The sequence below is a fragment of the Pseudopodoces humilis genome, chromosome 10 (assembly GCF_049639895.1).
Source record: "Pseudopodoces humilis isolate 2021_Gansu_Grassland_sample_001 chromosome 10, ASM4963989v1, whole genome shotgun sequence".
Lineage (NCBI taxonomy): Eukaryota > Metazoa > Chordata > Aves > Passeriformes > Paridae > Pseudopodoces > Pseudopodoces humilis.
In genome coordinates, this window is record NC_142209.1 from 3,132,365 (window position 1) to 3,149,462 (window position 17,098).

Below are 17,098 nucleotides of genomic sequence, written 5' to 3' on the forward strand. Positions count from 1 at the left end.
GATCAGGCCCGGCGGGAAGAGCCCGTGGAACGCCCGTCCGGCGGCCCCGTGGCTGCCGCCCCCCAGTGAAAAAAATGCGGGACGGCCGCGGTCCCCCCAGGCCGCCGGGGCCCCGCGGGGGCGGCCCCTGAGGGCAGCCCGGGCCCGGCGCTCCCCACACGGTTCTTCTCTGTTTGAGGTCCCATCGTAGCCAGTTTTGCATTTCTCGGAGGCAGAAAAACCTGTAAAATTAGCAGAAATAGCAACTGAGTAGCAGAGAGAGGAAACTAGGAGCTACTTCGGGGGATCCTTTGCCACTGATAAGGTTGCACTAGCCTGTTCCTTAGTGTGGGAATCATTTTGGCTAATCAGATCTGGAATATCTCACTAAGCATTTCACTTTTCTTACCCATTTGTTCAGATGCATTGCAAGTAAACGGGGATTTTAAAATGTGTTTGCATTCTTGATAAAGCATTTTTACCCAGGCACGTGGCAGAATTCCTATGAGTGGAAGTTTTCAAGATGCAGTTTGATGGGACTACAAGATCTCCTCTAGACTCCCTCCCTAGCAGCTCAAGACCACCTTGGAAATGAGTTGCTAAGCAAACAGAGACCCTTTTACAAATTCACAGAATGACAGAATTGTTTTGTTTGGAAGGGACGTCTGGAGATCATCCAGTCCAACACGCCTGCCAAGGCAGGGCCACCTGGAGCAGGTGACAGAGGAACACCTCCGGGTAGGTTTGGAATGTCCCCAGGGACAGAGACTCCACACCCTCCCTGGGCAACCTTTCCCAGTGCTCTGCCACCCCCAATGTAAAGAAATAGTTCCTCATGTTGAGGTGGAACCTCTTGTGTTTTAGTTTATGGTCGTTGCTCTTTGTCCTGTCACTGAAGAGAGTCTGGCACTCCTGTGCAATCCAACAGGAAGGCTGGGTGAGGCAAGTGCCATTCAGCCTCCACTACTGCTCTTCTCTGTACAAAGACTTCAAAGCAAAAAATATCTTAAATTCTTTACTAACACACCATAAGTGTTGCAGTTTCACCCAAAAACAAGTGAATATTTGTGAGATAAGTTATACATGCCTCCTACTGTACCAGCAGTAAATATTAACATTCTTTTCGGACCTAAAAGCAGAAGACACACATTGAGCATTGCTTTCTAAAGCAAAAATTTAAAAGAGGATGTAACAAACACCACACCAGGGGAAAAAAATCAACATAACAATATCAAGTTCCTTTTTTGTAGCTGTTTTGTGATTACTCCATGCCCTAGGCTAGCCAGTTAATTTTCCCACCAAACGACTTTTTGGGAACCGGGTTCTCAACCTGGAGAGGCTGAAATGACCCCCTGATTTTGTCCCACACTTACCACCAGTTTTGTGACACTTGTGCTTCTGCAGAAAGGGTGACTCCTCAGCCCCAGACATCTGCTGTGTTGAAGGGACTGGAAGGTTTTAGGGACAGAAGGATAGAAAATGAAGCCTTTGCCACCTGCAGCTCCTCTCTGCTGCTCCTTGGCTGTTCCTTACTGATGGAGATCAAGTCAGGGTGTGAGATTGATAGCAGCCAGGAGCAAGGCCCTCAAGGTGACCTCTGTGGATCAGCCATGCTGACTTTTTCCTTCCTGCTTTCCCTGGTTTTACAGCCTCTGCCGCACCTGGTGAGAGGTTGGTCGTGACAAGGGAATGTGCTGAGTTTGCCATGGCCACTGTCCCCTCCCAGCCTCTGTGGGTGAGGGAGGAAGCCACTGTCAGAAATAAGGTGCAGTGGGCAGCACAACTTACCTTCTCATCACTTTCCTGACATGAGCTGTCGGTATTGATGCCTGTGCACACGCTGACAGCCCTGAGTAACATGGTACACGCATTTTATTGACCCCTCTGACACTGCTTCTGTGCTCCATGGGCCAGTAAGGGTTCCTCCACACAGCATAAAGTATATTTTTCTGCCCATTTGAACCCAACCTCTTACCTGTTTTACAAGTACCTCCAGTACTAGTAAGGGGAACATTTAGTTAAAATGAAACAAACACATTAGTCCAATTCCCCCTTTCAGCCCTCTGTCCCCCAGACTGAGGAGTCACAGCTACTCTGTGCCCGCTCCTTTCCAGCACTGTTTCAGTTGTCTTTTCCTGTGTTTTGTCCCAGGCATTTGCTGCTGGGCTCCTCTGGGGATGCTGGTGAAAAGGCAGCCAGCTGAGTTCCAGGGGTGTTGCTGTCTCTGTGCTGCTGCCTTCCATGAAATGTGTCCTGGGCAGGGGGAATAGGGAAGGGGTTGGAATATACCCATGCCTATACATGCCACTGTGCAGGCACCACAAGTTAGAACAGAATTTTTTTTTTTTAAAAGAATTGCCTAAAGGAGGCCAAGGGCTGACACACACACACCCAGAGCTTTCCCCCCTCCCCTTGCAGTCTCTGGACCACTTCAGGGGACAGTGGGTGGGCTCCACATCCCTTTCCCTCCAGGCTGATGCTGAAGACCCTCCACATCCTCCCCAGCTTCTCTGCACTGGCAACGTTACATTTGCAGTCTGGGCTTTGCCGTCTACGAGTCTGAGCTGCTTTTCTCGTAGTCCTTTTCCTAAATCAGCTCTCAAACCAGTTTCCTCCTCACTCCAGTTTCCTTCCTTCAATCCGCAACGCAGTTACTGAATGCAGGAAGCCGCCGGTCACGCACTGAAAAAAAAGCGCACAACCACAAAGTCGCGGAAACACGGCCAAAAAAAAAAGAAGTTATTGTTTCCTGAACGCTCCCGAGAACGACTGTGGGAAGGAAAACTACAGCTCCCAGCAGGCAGCCGGGAGCCAGGGAAGGGCAGAGTTCACCGTCACGTTTCCAGGAGGATTCAGGGTGTGCGCTGGTGTCCTGCCACCAAAGGGCCTCTGGGACGGAGGGCGAGGGGAAAGGCCAGCTCTGGCCTTCTCTTGCCACCCCTTTGCTCCTGATCGCCGCCCTGACCGGCTCCGATCCTGCCTGGGTAAGCGTCCGGCTCCACTTTGTTCTGCTGACTTCCTTCTCCTGCTGGAGCGTCAGCATCGGGAACAGGGAGGGGACGGACGAGAGCCGGGCGGCAGGGCAGTGACTGCACCCCCGCAGCCCCGAGTGGTGTGCTGGAGACAGTGCTGGGGGGTGAGGTGTCCCCCAGCGCCCAAAAGCTGCTGAGGAGGCTGGGCTGGAGATTTCTGTACAGAAAACCGCACGGACTATTCTCCAGCGGGAAAAGTTTCTTGGGAGTTTTCCATGCCGCCTTAGCTGTGCTTGGGAAAGCCGTCAGCTGGGTTACACCAGAGAGCCCGGCTCCGTCTGTGCCCTGTGCCAAAGGGGAATCAGCTCTGGAGGGGTGCAGAGTCGGGCTGCGGCTCCGGGCTCGCAGCTCCCGGCCCGGCACTGCTGAGCCCCCGGCGTGGCTCTGCCGGATCCATCCCACACGGCGGAGACAGGAGGGTGGGAGTGACGGGAAGAGAAGGGTCATTGCTCCGTGTCTGGCCTGGCTGCGAGGTACCAGGAGCCCAAAAGCAGCCGGGGCAGCCTGCCGAGCCCCAGGCTCCAGGCCTGCCGTCCGGGAGCAGCGCTGAGTCCGTCGGGATGAGACAGCAGTGCCTCACCCCCCTGGCATGTCCCAGGATAAATGCGGTTTGCATTAACCCCTGGACTGACGGGAAACAAAATAGCTGACGACCCATGGGCTGAAGGTTCATAGTTATGGGCGACATCTGCCCATTTTCACCTTGGGAATCATGGAGGAGGAGCCTCCTTCGCCGTGAATCACGGCTTCTGTGTTTCTGCTTATCAGGTTTGTGGGCGTATAGTTGGAATTGCCCGGACCCGGACGGGATGGTGCCTGTGAGTGGGGCAGGGCTTGGTCACCCTCTCGAACAGCACGGAGATACAGCTCCGTATGAACATCGGAGAAAGTGAAACCAAACAGTGCAGAAGCCAGAACTCCAGGGGAAAAGGAAAATGGAAGAGAATCCAAGCGTGGATCTGCCTGCAGGTAAGTGGATCCTTGGCTTGTTCCATCTGCTAGGAAAATCCCTTCGCTGCAAGTTTTCAGCAGTGATATGGGGAACCTGTGCAAAAGAAAAATAAACCAGTAAAAGAATCTCATCTTTTCCAGGCCAAGGAAAGCAAGCTGCCATCATTTTTTAAAGGGTGAAAGATGAACAAGTTACTTTCAGTTTTAGATTCCGATCTGCAACAGGTTTAGACTCTGTGTCCCAAGATGGCAGCACAAGGAATGTTGAAAAGAGAGATCCAGACTGGAAGAGCTTTCTTCCTTATATCCTGGTGCTTCCCACCATCAGATGCTTAAATAATAAGCCAGTTTTCCACCACCTGTGGTTGGAAAAACTCTGGAAGAGGCAGGGCAAGGAGTAGTTTGTGCCCAGCTTGAGCAGCAGGATACATCCAAGTTCTTCATGTTTCAGTTTCCACCTTGTACTTACACTCTGTGGGAGCCTTGTTATGACTAGTACCTAGGAGTGTGTCAGTGATACAGTGATGCCGTCACCAGCTCAGGTCTGTCCTAGGTAGTCACAAGTGTTACTGTAATAATCAGCAACAAAAAAAGTAAAAATCGTGTTCTGACAAGTGACAAGTGCAGCTTCTTCTCTGTTTTCAAATTAGAAGGGAGTTCCTTGCCCTTTTTATCAGTGTTTATTCTAATTATAGCATAATAGTTTACGTCATTGTAGTGCTTGATCATTCATAAGGAATTTTTCACAAATAGTGCCTGAAATTCGAGCTGCACTTAGGTTCTGTAAGAGTCAGAATGTCACAAACACTGTTCAGTTGCAGAATCTCTCTATTGAATTATGCTCCAGTGTTTGTTTCTAATTAAATGTTGCCATAGCTCTTTGGGAGAGCAGCTCCAGGACAGAAACAGAGACAGAGCATGAGCAGAATTATCATTTACATTCAGACAGATGCTTGAAGTACATTAGAATAACTGTATTCAACAACAGCTTTAGGAATTCCTCAAATCCATTGCTGTCTGTGAAAACCCCCTATCAGTGGAAGATGTGGTAACATATCCTACCACTTGAGGAAGGAATTTCCTGCCCATCCCACCTAGGACATAAACTGGGATTGAGTTAGTTTTAGTATGGCAGCTCTAAGTTCTGTGGTTTGGATTTGTGGTTTTAGAGAAAAAATTGTTGAAAACAGAGCAGTGTTTTGGCTATTGCTGAACAGTGCTGGCACAGCATCAAGGCTTTCTGCCCCTACCCAGCAAATACCCTGGGGTGGGCAGAAGTTTGGGCAGGGACCCAAGGTGGGGAAAGGGTTGTTGAACACAATATAACATGCTCAGCAACAAAACTGGGGCACAGGAAGAAAGGGAGAAGGGGGTGGCCATTGCTGGGAGACTGATGTGGCATGAGTCTGCTTGTAGGAGGTGGTGAACAATTCCATTTGCGTCCTAATTCCCTCCTTCCCTTCACTCAACTGTCTGGATCTCAACCCAAAAGTTTTCTCACTTCTGGTCACTCTGTTCTCTCCCGTCTCACTGGGGTTGTGTCGCTCTATTGGGAACAGCGAGAAGAACAACACAGACTCTCTTAAGGAGTCGATCAGGAGAATTTCTCTCGGTTTATTGCTTCAGATCTTTTTTATAGACCGATACGTGAAAAGTACAGAAAAGAAACTCTTATTGGCTAGTAAACTAACACATCACCATCATTGGTCAGTGGGGTTCACCACCCCTTGACCCTCTCTTGCAAGAAAGCAAGGAACAGACAAACAGCACCTGCAAGGCTGTTTTCTGTCTCTGAGGATTGTTTTAAATCCTCCCCATGATTTCCCAGGCCACTTTCTCAGGCAAGACTGAGAAAGCTATGTGGCCTGCTATTCCACAGGCACTATGCTGCCTGCTTCAGAGTTAGCATCCATAGGGTTGAATGTTTCTGCAGTGCCAGAACTGGGAGTTGTATGGGTGGTGGTAAAGCACCAGGCACTCTTGACTTCTGTGTGGCTCACTGGGCTTGTGAACTCTGATCCCAACAGCTGGACCAGCCCAGGCTGTGGTGGGGAGCATAGCAGAGCATCCTGTACACCAAGAGGCCACCCTGGAAGCCCCTGGGCACCAAGAGGCCAGCCAAGAAGCACCCGGGTGCCAAGTGACAAGCAGGTGGCCTGAGACATCCTGCAAACCAGAGGAGGACTCTTCAGTGTATGAATCAGCTGCTAATGGGGGAGAGACAACACTGTTGGGTTCAGCTGGTCCCACACTAGAGGAGATAGGTGCCCAGGAAACTGCAGTATTGCTGGAAGAGTCTGACAAGACAAGAGAAGGTGTCTCAGAAAGACCCCTGGAAAAAGAGGACTTGGATGAAGGTGAGTCTCTTCCAACCCTTGAGCTTAATAACTTGGCTTAGAGGAGGCAGAGCAGAAGAAGGGGTTATTGGTTCTTGGGCCAAAAAAGACTAAGTGTAGGTCTGTGAATATTATTCCCCACAGCTGAGCTGGGCCATGAGAATGTGGAAAGCAAAGGAGACAGCCCTGTCCACCAGGAGACAACTGGGCAGTGTGAAAGCTTCTGCAAGGCAGGGGAAGATGCCTCATCAACAAGCAAGGCACGGAGCTCTGACAGTAAAATGACACATTTGGATGTGACTGGTGTGGAAGATGTCCCCAGGGGCCTCATGGCAGAGAAGAGCAGCAGTGCCACTCTCCCAGACTGGGAGCCAGAGGCACCCAGAGAGCAAGAAACACAGGAAAGTGGGTCCCAAGGCACGTTAAGGAAAAGACCAAAAGGTGAGCTGGGGGCTGCACACTGCTGCTCTTCCACTTCCTACACTTCCTATAGGCATTAGAACAACAGTTGGGTGAGATCTCTAGTAGCTGTTGTCACTTTGCTGGAGTCAAGAAGGAAACAAGGTAGAAGAAATTAATTGGTTTCTCTCTCTCTCTCCTTTGGCTTCTGTCGTGCTTTGAAAGGCGTGAAGCTACTCTGCACCCTGCATTGTCTTTCTCCTTGCCCAGCCCAAGAGGAGAGAGCCAAGACTCAGGGCAGTATTAACCCAAAGCAGTATTCACTTCTAACTCTTCCCTCAGCTGAGAGCTCCTGCTTTGCTCACTACAGCTCCATTTACCTGTTCCCTCAGCAGTGAATGGCACATTTCTTTTCTCTTGTTGCAGGGGACACAGCCCCAAACCCAGAGACTCAGCCCTCCATGCAGAACATCACCACCCAAAACACAGAGCAGGAGAAGGCCAAAAAATCCCTCCTGTGGAAAGGTGAGGAAAAGAAGCTTCCCTTGCATGTTACTCATCGACCAGAAGGCACTGATCCTCCAGGAGCAAGTAATGAAGCATATTTAATTACTCTTCTCTCTTGGGACCTTTCATAGTGTCTTCTGAGGGTTTGAGAGAAAAAACATCCCCTTAAATACAGGCTCAGTTTGAGCCTCTAGTGACAACTTCCTCTTCAGCATCAAAAGCTGGAATATTGTGGTCATCATTCTGTGAGTGCCCTGGGATGTCCTGGGCGGTCTGGGGGGTTACTGTGCTGAGGGTCCCCCTGCCCAGCCCTGCTCTGTCATGGGGCTCTGAGCAGGAACGGCGATGCTGATCTGCATCAACACATTTCTCCTGTTAGAAAAACTCTGCTTTGCCGTGGAGAGGGACACAAGCCATTGTGTCTGGAGCTTGCTGCCTTCTGTTTCCTGAGCAGAAGCATGGTGGCCTTTGTTCACTCATAGCATGGAGGAGGGCAGTGAAAGCAGTGCTTTACCTGGGTCAGACACCTCCATATGTGGTGCTCTGAATGGCCACAGACCCTAAAGAAAACGGAGGAGGGGGAAAGGGAAGAAAGCTTGTGGGCAGCTGGAACTCGGGAAGTTTCCTGCTTCAGGAAGTTTTGCACAATGCTGTAACCTTGTCCTCATCCCTGGAGCTGCAGCCCCCTCACCTGGTGTATCAGAGTGGGAGTCTCACAACACAGAGCCAGCATCCCCTTCACCTTTCCTGGCCAACTTGCTCCACTTTCCTCTTACAGGGGGGAAGGTCTGAGCGGGGGAAAAACAGCCATTGTGGCTGCTTTCCAGCATGTCACTGCAGGTCACTTGGGTCTGACTCCTGTTCCCCACCTCGTGTCTCTCCCCTGTTGAACAGGGCTTTTCATCGCGGGCCTCGCAGTGCTCGGCCTCTGCATATTCTGCTTCGGCAGCCCGACCTCCAGCTCCCAACAGCCGCGCAAGAACCCCACAGTGGAGGCATTCCTGTCCCAGTTTGACCAGCTGCAGCACAGGTTTCCTGGCCAGAGCCCCCACCTGTGGCTTCGCGGGCGCAAGTTCCTGCGGAAGCACCTGAACGCGTCCCAGCACACGCAGCCGGCCATCATCATCCTCACGGCCGCCCGCAGCGGCGAGTGGACCCTGCGGTGCCTGAGCGCCCGCGTGGCCGACTCCTACTCGGCCGCCCTGCACGGCAGCACGGTGCAGATCGACGGCAGGGATAAAGCCAGGCTCCACAGCGACCGCGCCAAGCTGGAGGTGGACTCGGAGCTGAGCTCGGCCTTCCAGGCCGGGGGCCGAGCCGCGGTGATTCACCGCTTCGAGCTGCTGCCCGCGGGGGCCACCCTCATCTTCTACAAGTACTGCGACCACGAGAGCGCCGCCTTCAAGGACGTGGCCCTGCTGCTGACGGTGCTGCTGGAGGAGGACACGCTGGAGAGCCACATCAGCCTCCAGCAGGTGGAGGAGAAGGTCCGTGACTTCCTCTGGGCCAAGTTCACCAGTACCAGGACCCCCAGCTCCTACGACCACATGGACTCTGATAAGCTGAGCGGGCTGTGGAGCCGCATCTCCCACCTGGTCCTACCCATACACCCAGTGCAGACGATCGAGGAGGGGGGCTGCTATGCCAAACCCTAGGGACAAAAGTGGCCAGTGCCCTGAGGAGGGCTGTAAAGATGGTCCTGGCTGGCTCTGGTACTGGCAGGGGCACAACTGGTGATACTTCTCTTCAATTTGTTTCTTAGAGATTCCTGGGAAGAGTTTGACAGGTACAAGTTGATCCAGGAATTTTGGGCAGCTGACTCCTGGAGGTGATAAAAGTGCTTCCTTCTGGCAGATGTGAACAGGGGTATTTTAGAGTTCCACAGGAGAACATCAGCGTGTGGGGAGGCGGGAGAGAGAACAGGACCTTGCAGGTAGTGTTTCTATCAAGAAATAGATAAATAATGTTCACAATTAGTATGACAGAAAGATGCTGTGATTCAGCAGCTGTTTCACCTCTCCCTGCCCCTCAGCTTGCTAAAGTTGAGTACATCAGTCTCACAATATACTTTGTCCAGGGAGCTGCTAGAACACAGAAAGGTCAAATTCCTCAAAAGCCAACATTTTGAAGGCATGCTTCAAAATGGAAAGCCAGTTTGCCTATCAAGGGTGTGACCAGCCCCAGCAGAGTCCCACTTGCACAGCCTGATTGACACCAGGCAAAGGCCAGATCCTCAAACAAAACTGCAATTCAGAGATCCCCCAAACATCAATTATGCAAAATTTTGGGCTGTCAGCGCTTGAACACTAGGATAATGGCAGGGATCCCATGAGGGGATCCCACATGCCACAGAACAAGCTCCAGAAACAGAGCAATGAAACAGTTGCTGTCATCCTGATAGTGTGAAGCCTCAAGGGATTACACAGGTAACAAAAATTAATAATACAATGTAACTTAATGCTACCTCTCTCTAAAACAAGTCCACTCAATCTCTTTGCCACACAAAGGCTGTGACTCTCTCCTCAGGCCGATGCTTTGGTCCCATACAACAGATTGTTCTTCACCTGGGTCTCTGATCTGTGTGCAGGGCTGAAAGCCTGTCTGCCAGCCTCCCCCAGGGGACTTCTATTGATGAATGTAGATGTTAACATCGATATTTCAAACCATGTAGGGTAGCACACCATGTCCTTGCCCTCCAAGGGTCCTTTTGCCTCCCTGCCAGGCTGATGGAGCTCTGGCATCTGCCAGAGAGAGTAGGAGCACAGCTGGGTTAGCTGGTAAAGACAAAATCTCTGCCATTAACACTAAAAATACTTGACAAAGCAGGTTAGTTTCTTTCCATGCCTCCTCTTCTGCATCCTAGGAAGAGAAATCCAAGTGCTGGAAACGCTGTGGTTCCCCAGCACACTGTGTTTTTGCAGGTGCTGTGGGGCAGAGCAGCCAGCTCAGGAACACCTGGAGGGCAGGTGCTGGTTACAGCATTTGTTATAACCCAAGGGGCAGCCCCAGGTGCCAGCCCCGTGTGCCCCTGCAGAAGGAGCAGCTGTAGCAGATCATGGCTCATTTCCCCAGCAGCAACACACACACAGAGGCCTTGCAGAGCCAGGTTTTGTATCCAAACAAGAGCAAATCCACACCACCGTGGTGATTTTCAGCAGCTGCACATCGGGGTGCTCCTTACAGCAACAGGACCCTGGTGTTGGATGGGTCTCCTGCCAACAGTGCCTTGCTGATCTGCCCCACCAAGGGCTCGGGGAGGCTGAGCCCTGCACCCTAAAAACCACAGCCTGTCTCTTTCCCCCTGCCTTGTGCCTTGACCTGTCTCAGGAGATGAGTGGCCCTTAACTTGGAGGAGAGGACAAAATGAAGGAAGAGGGAGGGTTGTTTGTTCATGTTCTGGCCAAAGCACAGACTTTTTGGTTGGTTGGGGATGTGAAGACAAGACCCCAGGGGTTTGAACCGTGGTAAACAGTGGGCTAAATGTGAGAACTACTCACTGGAGCCCAGGGCACAGTTTGATACAAGATATGGATTGCTTCCTCCTCTCCCTCTTTTCTCTTGCTGTGCACTACTCTGGTGAGAGAAAACACTGTAGCCTGCTCTGCAGGGTTAAGTTTGGGTGTTGATGTAAGAACCAGCAGAGCATTAATCATGCTATGCCAATATTTTGATGGAAATCTGTATTTTAATGTTCTCTTTCTGTTTCACATACTGTTGTTTGCAATGAATAGCCCAGGTATGCAAAGGCAACTCCCCATTGCTGAAAGTGTCACCCACCTGAGTTCTTCCAATACAGAGATATTTTTATGGCCTTTTAAAGACAAATATCTGCTTACTTCTGGAACAGGACTTCTATTTAAAAATAAACGGGAGATTGTGAAAGAAAACAGCAAAGTGAGATTGGAGTCTGACTGTATTCCATTCTTTCTTCTTAGCTATTTTCATTAAGCTAAAGAGATTATCATATTAGGTAAAGTTTTATTTAGGTCAGGGCTGTAGTTGTGCAAACAAAGTGAATATTTGCTTTTCCTGGAAAAACTCTAAACAACATTTTTCTCAGTTGTTTGGGGCAAGTATTTGCAGCTTTTTCAGCTGAGCCAAAATTAAAAATGAACCCCCAAAGAGCTGCTGGATTCAACCCAGGCTGAAATTCACTGGGGTTTGGATAATACTTAATGGTAATAAATGAAACTGAAAACCACTGACAACTGAAATGTTTTAGAAATATGAAAAGCAAATATTTCTCATTTCAACACATTGGTTCCCCTTGATATTCCACCACCTCAGCACACACAAACTTTTACTTTTGTGGTGAATTATTTTGCCCAGCTTTAGCCTAAACAGAGAGAGGTTTGGAAAAGAGAGGAGGATTTACCCTGTTAGATTGGATTTTCTTCAGTCCCCTGACAACAATACTCGTAACAATGGCACCTGCCTTCACATTAATGTCCATGTGATTGATTGCCAGAAGTAAACATCACCCATCTCCTGTTTTATGTCTGAGGACAAGATCTGGTCCCACACCAACGATTTGCGTGAAAATCCAGTGTCCCCAGGTACAGCCACGCTGGATGCAAAATCCAGGCTGCTTTCTTAAGCCTTGCACATGAATCCAAGAGCGAGTCCAAAAGGAGCAGCTGAACAAACCCAGAGGCAGAAAGGTGCACTTGGGGTTTTTTGAGTCCCAATCTCTGCAGCAGTGGTTCTGCAGGGAAGGATGTGTTGCCACGAGGCGCTCAACAATCCTAAAAATCACCTTGAAAATTACACAGGAGCACAGCTGAGGGGCAAAACCAGTCCTGGAAGGCCAGCCTGGACTGCTCCACCACAAATTCAGCGCTGATTATCCCTGTGAATATGCTGCTGTCCTGTGAGCTGATGTAACTTTGTCACCTGCAGCGTTTAAAGCCAAGTGGCCCAAGCCAGGTGTGGCACATGTGACAACCCTGTGGTGGCTGCAGCATCCCTGACCCTGTGACAGGTACATTCCTGCCACATCTCTTCTCACCTTTTTGCACCAGCACGGGCTGGAGCTGGAAGAAGGCAGGGCACAAAGAGGAGGGGTGAACCCAGTTCAGTCACATCTCTCCCGTTGAGCTTTAACCTGAGAGTTCATCTGCAGCTTAACCCTCCTGCAGCTCCTGCACAGGCTGCTCCCTCAGGGGCCACTTTCTGGCCTACAAAACCTCCATTGTAATTGAGATTTGCAGATACTGGGAGCTGGAATCTGTTTCTCTGTTTCTCCCACCTTCGACTCTGCAGGGGAAGCAGCTGGACAATGAATCACACAAAGAAGCTTGGCCTCAGCCTGTGGGACATGGACCTGGGATGAAAAGGCTCAAAGAATGCAGCTTAAAAGTGTGTTCCCCACAGAGGGAGGGGGCTAAGCCATGGCAGGCACCCCCCTGGCCTCTCACAGTTGTGCTGAGGCTGAGGAGAGGCTCTGCAGATCCCTCGTGAGGGCACTCAAGAGCTGAGGATCCTCTCGAAGCCAAAGCAGAGGCATCAGGACAGCAAGGGATGGAAACAACCTCCACACAGCTCACAGTCCTTGGAGGTCTGCTCCATCCCCTGCCCCAGCAGCCCAGGGACCACTCAGACACCTCTGGGAAACAAGAACCAGGACATGGCAATGTCCACAGGGCAGCAGACCTGGCCTCTTCCCACAATGACAGCTTGAGCTGAATGGAGCCCGTTTTCTGTGTGAACAGAGCTGAATCCTTAGGGCTGCTCAGAGCAGTAGGAAGAAGGATCAGCCACAACCCTGGGCAAAACTCTGTCTGCAGAGTGCCTGGACCACACAGGTTCCTCCTCACAGGGAGAGAAAAGTCCAATTGTTCCTGCTCCCAGGGCCAGGAGGGGCTTCTGTTCTGGGGCAAGCCCCAGGCTCCCTCCAGCAGGCTGGGCAGCAGCAGGAATACACACAGAGAATAAAGAGGTGCCTAAAGACCTCTCCACACCAGGACAGTCTCACATACATTTTTCTTAACTCTCAACCTCTACAATTATGATCCCAGGACTTTCCCCATGGGAAGGCAGCTGCTACCTGTGACAGGTGAGTTATGAGCAGAATGAATCTCTTCAGGTCTTGTTCAGGACCTGATGCAACAGCAGCCACAAATGCTGCTTCTCCATTCCAGGGGCCTGTGGTTCCCCTCCTGATTGTGTTTGGAAGATTTTTTGAGAAACTGTTGGCTGATGGAACCAAAGTCAATGAAACAAGAGGCTGAAGTAATCCCAGGCAACTTCCAGAGGGCAGGGGATGAGTGTGAATCAGTCCCAAACAGGATTGGCATCCTGTAATGAAAAACACTGGCTATGGAGAGACAGTTGGGATGAAACCAATGGGTGCTGCTACAGGGGGGATCCTCAAACTCATGAATCCTTTAAACAAAAATCCTGGTGGCAGTACAGACCTGCTCTCTGTTAACAGGACACGGGAAGCTGGAAAGCAACTGAGGAAAAGCCCCTTGTGATGGCAGCATTGAATGCAAGACCACAAAGGGCTGCTGCACGTGCCAGGCTCAGTCTGCTCACACATAACATATCCCACAGCAGAACCAGCTGGCCCAATTAGAAAGTGGCAGCTTTACTTTATGGTCTGAATAAAGACAGTAGGAAAAACAAAATTAATTGAGAGAATTGGATTGGAAATTATAAGGAGGCTGGGAGTAAGTTGTGGTGGCTTTGTTGACAAGATTTAAAATGTATTTAATCGGTTGAGCAACACTACCAAACCTTCCTAGACACTGGTTAATGTGAGGGATGTCTCAAGATGAAAAGGGAACCTTTATCTCCCATATCCTTGCTCCCACACTGACTGAGAGTAATTCAAAACCTCCTTTGCACCTGGAGGAAACAACCACACTGCCTAAACTCAGGATGTGAAATGACAAGCAGCATTTTAAACACTGTCTTTCTGCCTTCCACACTGCACTTGTATCACCCCTGTGAGCACAGGAGGCTCGGGAGTGATGAAAGGGGATGAAAGCAGGACTAGCAAGAAGGGTCAGGAGAGAGGGCCACGCAGGGGCCCTGGAAGGGAGAGCACTGGAGGCCACCTGGATTTGCCCCATCACAATCCCACATAACCTCACATGCAGATCCCCCTCTCCAAATCATCTGTGCTGCACAGCCTCCTTCTGCCTGCCAGGGCTCCTGCTCAGACACTGCTTTTGAGAGGGGCTGAAGAAGATCAGACACACTGAAACTCGCTCAGCTGCAGCCAGGCAGCCCCCCTTTTCTTCTTAGGCACAGCCTCTCCCCCACCTCCGTGCCTGTCCCCAGTTCTGCTTATCTGCAGGGCAGGAGGAACATTACACGGGGCTGCAGCAGGGCAGGACAGCCAGGAACTGACTGAAGCTTTTCTCCCCTCCCTGCTCTTGCAGGCAGAACCGTGTTCTTTGTCAGTGCTTCTTCTCCCTCATTTTCTCCGGCTGGGTCAGAAGCAGATCGCCCCCTCCTCCCTTTGCCCCTCCCTGCCAGCAAACAGCTTTGATCAGGAGTCCCCCTGCTGACATCCCTGTCTTTCCTCTCCCCTCCCTCCACCTTGAGGCTGAAACCCTCGGTGAGGGAGCGATGAGGACTCGGATCACCTCCCCACACTAATTACAGCACATCTGGCAGGCAGGACCCGGCCTGGGGACACCTGATGCCATTTCTGCACAGCCTGTGGCCACGGATCACAGCGGGCAGCTCCCGGGAGGACCGAGGTGTGCCAGCACGGGCACTGGCAGCATCTTGCCAAAAGCTGCCTTCTGACCACCAGCACAGCAGGGGCCAACCCAGAAAGGAGGGGGCAAGAGACCTGAGAGCCTCTTCCAGTGCCTAAAGGGGCTCCAAGAGAGCTGGAGAGGGATGTTTTGTTAAGGGCACGGGGGAATGGAGAGAAAGTGCCAGAGGGCAGGGTTAGATGTGATATTGGGAAGAAATTCTTCCCTCTGAGGGTGGGGAGGCCCTGGCACAGGTTACCCAGAGAAGCTGTGGCTGCCACATCCCTGGAAATGTTCAAGGCCAGGCTGGATGGGGCTTGGAGCAACCTGGGATAGTGGAAGCTGTCCCTGCTTGGAACAAGACGGTCTTTAAGGTCCCTTCCAACCCAAACCATTCCAGGATTCTGTGACTGAACCAGCAGCCCGGCAAGAGCAGCTCCCCGTGTCCCGGGGGATGCTGTGCTCGGATGATCCCTCGGACAGAGGGATGCCCTGGAAGCAGAGCTTTCCTACAGAGGGCAGGAAGGAGGAATCGGGTAGCAAAAGAGTTTTGTGCGGGAGAAAAGGAAAGGAGGGCTCCGCTTGAGAAGCGAGGGGCAGCGCGGGTGGCTTCGCAGGGACCTCTCGGGGATCGGGAAGAGTCGCACAGCGCGGCGAGAGAGCTCCGAGCCCCGGGGACGGCGGCAGCAGGGCGGTGCGAGGGGCAGGCGGGGCTCGGCGGGGCCCGAGGAGCGCCCGGCCCCCATCCTATCCCCATCCCCATCCGCATCCCAACCCCATCCCAACCCCATCCCAACCCCATCCCAACCCCATCCCTCCATCCCTCCCCCGCCGAGCGGCCGCGCCGCGGGTCGCCGCCCGCCACCCGGCAGGTTGTAAAGTCATTAACTCCCCCAGCCATGCCGGGCCGCGCTCCTCGGGCCCCGCCGCGCCCGCTGCCGCCGCTGGTGGGGCCGCCGAGCCGCCTCCTCCTCCGCGGCAGCGGCAGCGGGAGCGCGGCGTGGCCGCCGCTCCCCGCCGCCTCCTCCTCCTCCTCCTCCTCCTCCTCCTCCTCCGCGCCGCCGCCCCCCTCGGCGATAAGGTAAGCGGCGGCCCCCGCGCCCTCCCTCCCTCCCTTCCCTTCTTCCCTTCTTCCCTTCTTCTCCTCTTCTTCCCCTCTTCCCTTCTTCCCTTCTTCCCTCCCCTCGGGGAGCCGCGGCGGGGCAGGGACGGAGAGGGGTCCGACCCGCGGCCCCTCGCCTTTCCCCGCAGGTTTCAGGTTCCCGTGCTGCGAATCCCCGCGTCTCTCTCCCTCTCTCATGCTCTGCTTGGGAAGGGGGTTTCGTCGCCTCTCCCCAAAGTTGACGCCGAGGACCAGGCTTTGCCCGCTTTGCCGTGCCTGGCACTAACAAAAGCATGATGGGGGTGTGAGGATGCACGAAGAGGGTCCCAAGCATCCCCAGAGGGACCACGGGGGCGCGGCGCCTTTCCCTGGCTGCGGGTTCGCCCGAAGCTGCCCGCCACCTTCATCCCTCCACCTTCATCCCTAGCAGAAGGTTGGCTCAAGTTTAGGGCTGGAAACAAACAGATTTCCCCCTTCCCTGTCCCTCCCGCCACCTCGAGAGTGGCTTTAGGCAGCTGCTTTCCCCACTAGCCATGGGGTGCGTGCCAGGCATCAGAGCCCCGCGCTCTCCTCATCTCTTCTCTCCTCCACAAAGGACCCCCTCAACCTGGCCCTCCTCCCGTGGCACTTGTTTCACCGCAGCACCGACACCCTTGTGCCTGTCCCGTCTCCTTCCCGAGGCCCAGCCGGGGTGGATCGCCCCCGTTCCCGCGGCAGGGCCGGCAGAAATCCCGGTTTCCCGGCAGAAATCCCGGTTTCCCGGCAGAAATCCCGGTTTCCCGGCAGAAATCCCGACTTTGCGGGGCGCCGGCGGTTCCCCTGCCTCCACGGGTCACTGCCTGCATTGTGCCTCGGCGCTCCCGTTTCCTCGAGGGGAACCCGGCCGGATTTATTTGCTGCCTAAGGAATTCTGCTCTGCTAAAGGAAGAGGGGTTTGGGTTGTGTTTCCCACCCCCAGACTCATGGCTGGGATGAAGCAATCCCACATGAGCCATTTTAGGCACAGAGAAGACCAGACACTGCAGATTTACGGGGGATAACTCAGGTTTGAGGAGCAGCGGTGTCTCCTGCTCTGGGGTT

At 52.7% G+C, this 17,098-nt stretch overlaps 1 protein-coding gene and 1 long non-coding RNA gene across 3 annotated transcripts; one reads left to right on the plus strand and one right to left on the minus strand.

The window, feature by feature from the left end:
* Positions 1-3: 3 nt before the first annotated feature.
* LOC148183647 (uncharacterized) lies at positions 4-2,669 on the minus strand. Its single transcript, XR_015773373.1, has 3 exons — positions 1,768-2,669; positions 1,353-1,640; positions 4-221 (listed from the first exon to the last, which is right to left on the minus strand). It is a non-coding gene; the product is annotated as an uncharacterized LOC148183647 (long non-coding RNA).
* A 140-nt stretch (positions 2,670-2,809) lies between these two features.
* TOR1AIP2 (torsin 1A interacting protein 2) lies at positions 2,810-11,102 on the plus strand. 2 transcript variants are annotated; one of them, XM_014257613.2, is made up of 6 exons: positions 2,810-2,963; positions 3,780-3,980; positions 5,990-6,319; positions 6,443-6,739; positions 7,124-7,288; positions 8,099-11,102. In XM_014257613.2, exons 2-6 carry the CDS (start codon positions 3,947-3,949, stop codon positions 8,857-8,859), a joined length of 1,587 nt encoding a protein of 528 aa, XP_014113088.2. In that variant the 5' UTR covers positions 2,810-2,963; positions 3,780-3,946; the 3' UTR covers positions 8,860-11,102. The 2 variants fall into 2 exon arrangements, with proteins under 2 accessions (XP_014113088.2, XP_005528755.2); XM_005528698.3 differs by having other exon boundaries at positions 7,124-7,222.
* Positions 11,103-17,098: the final 5,996 nt, after the last annotated feature.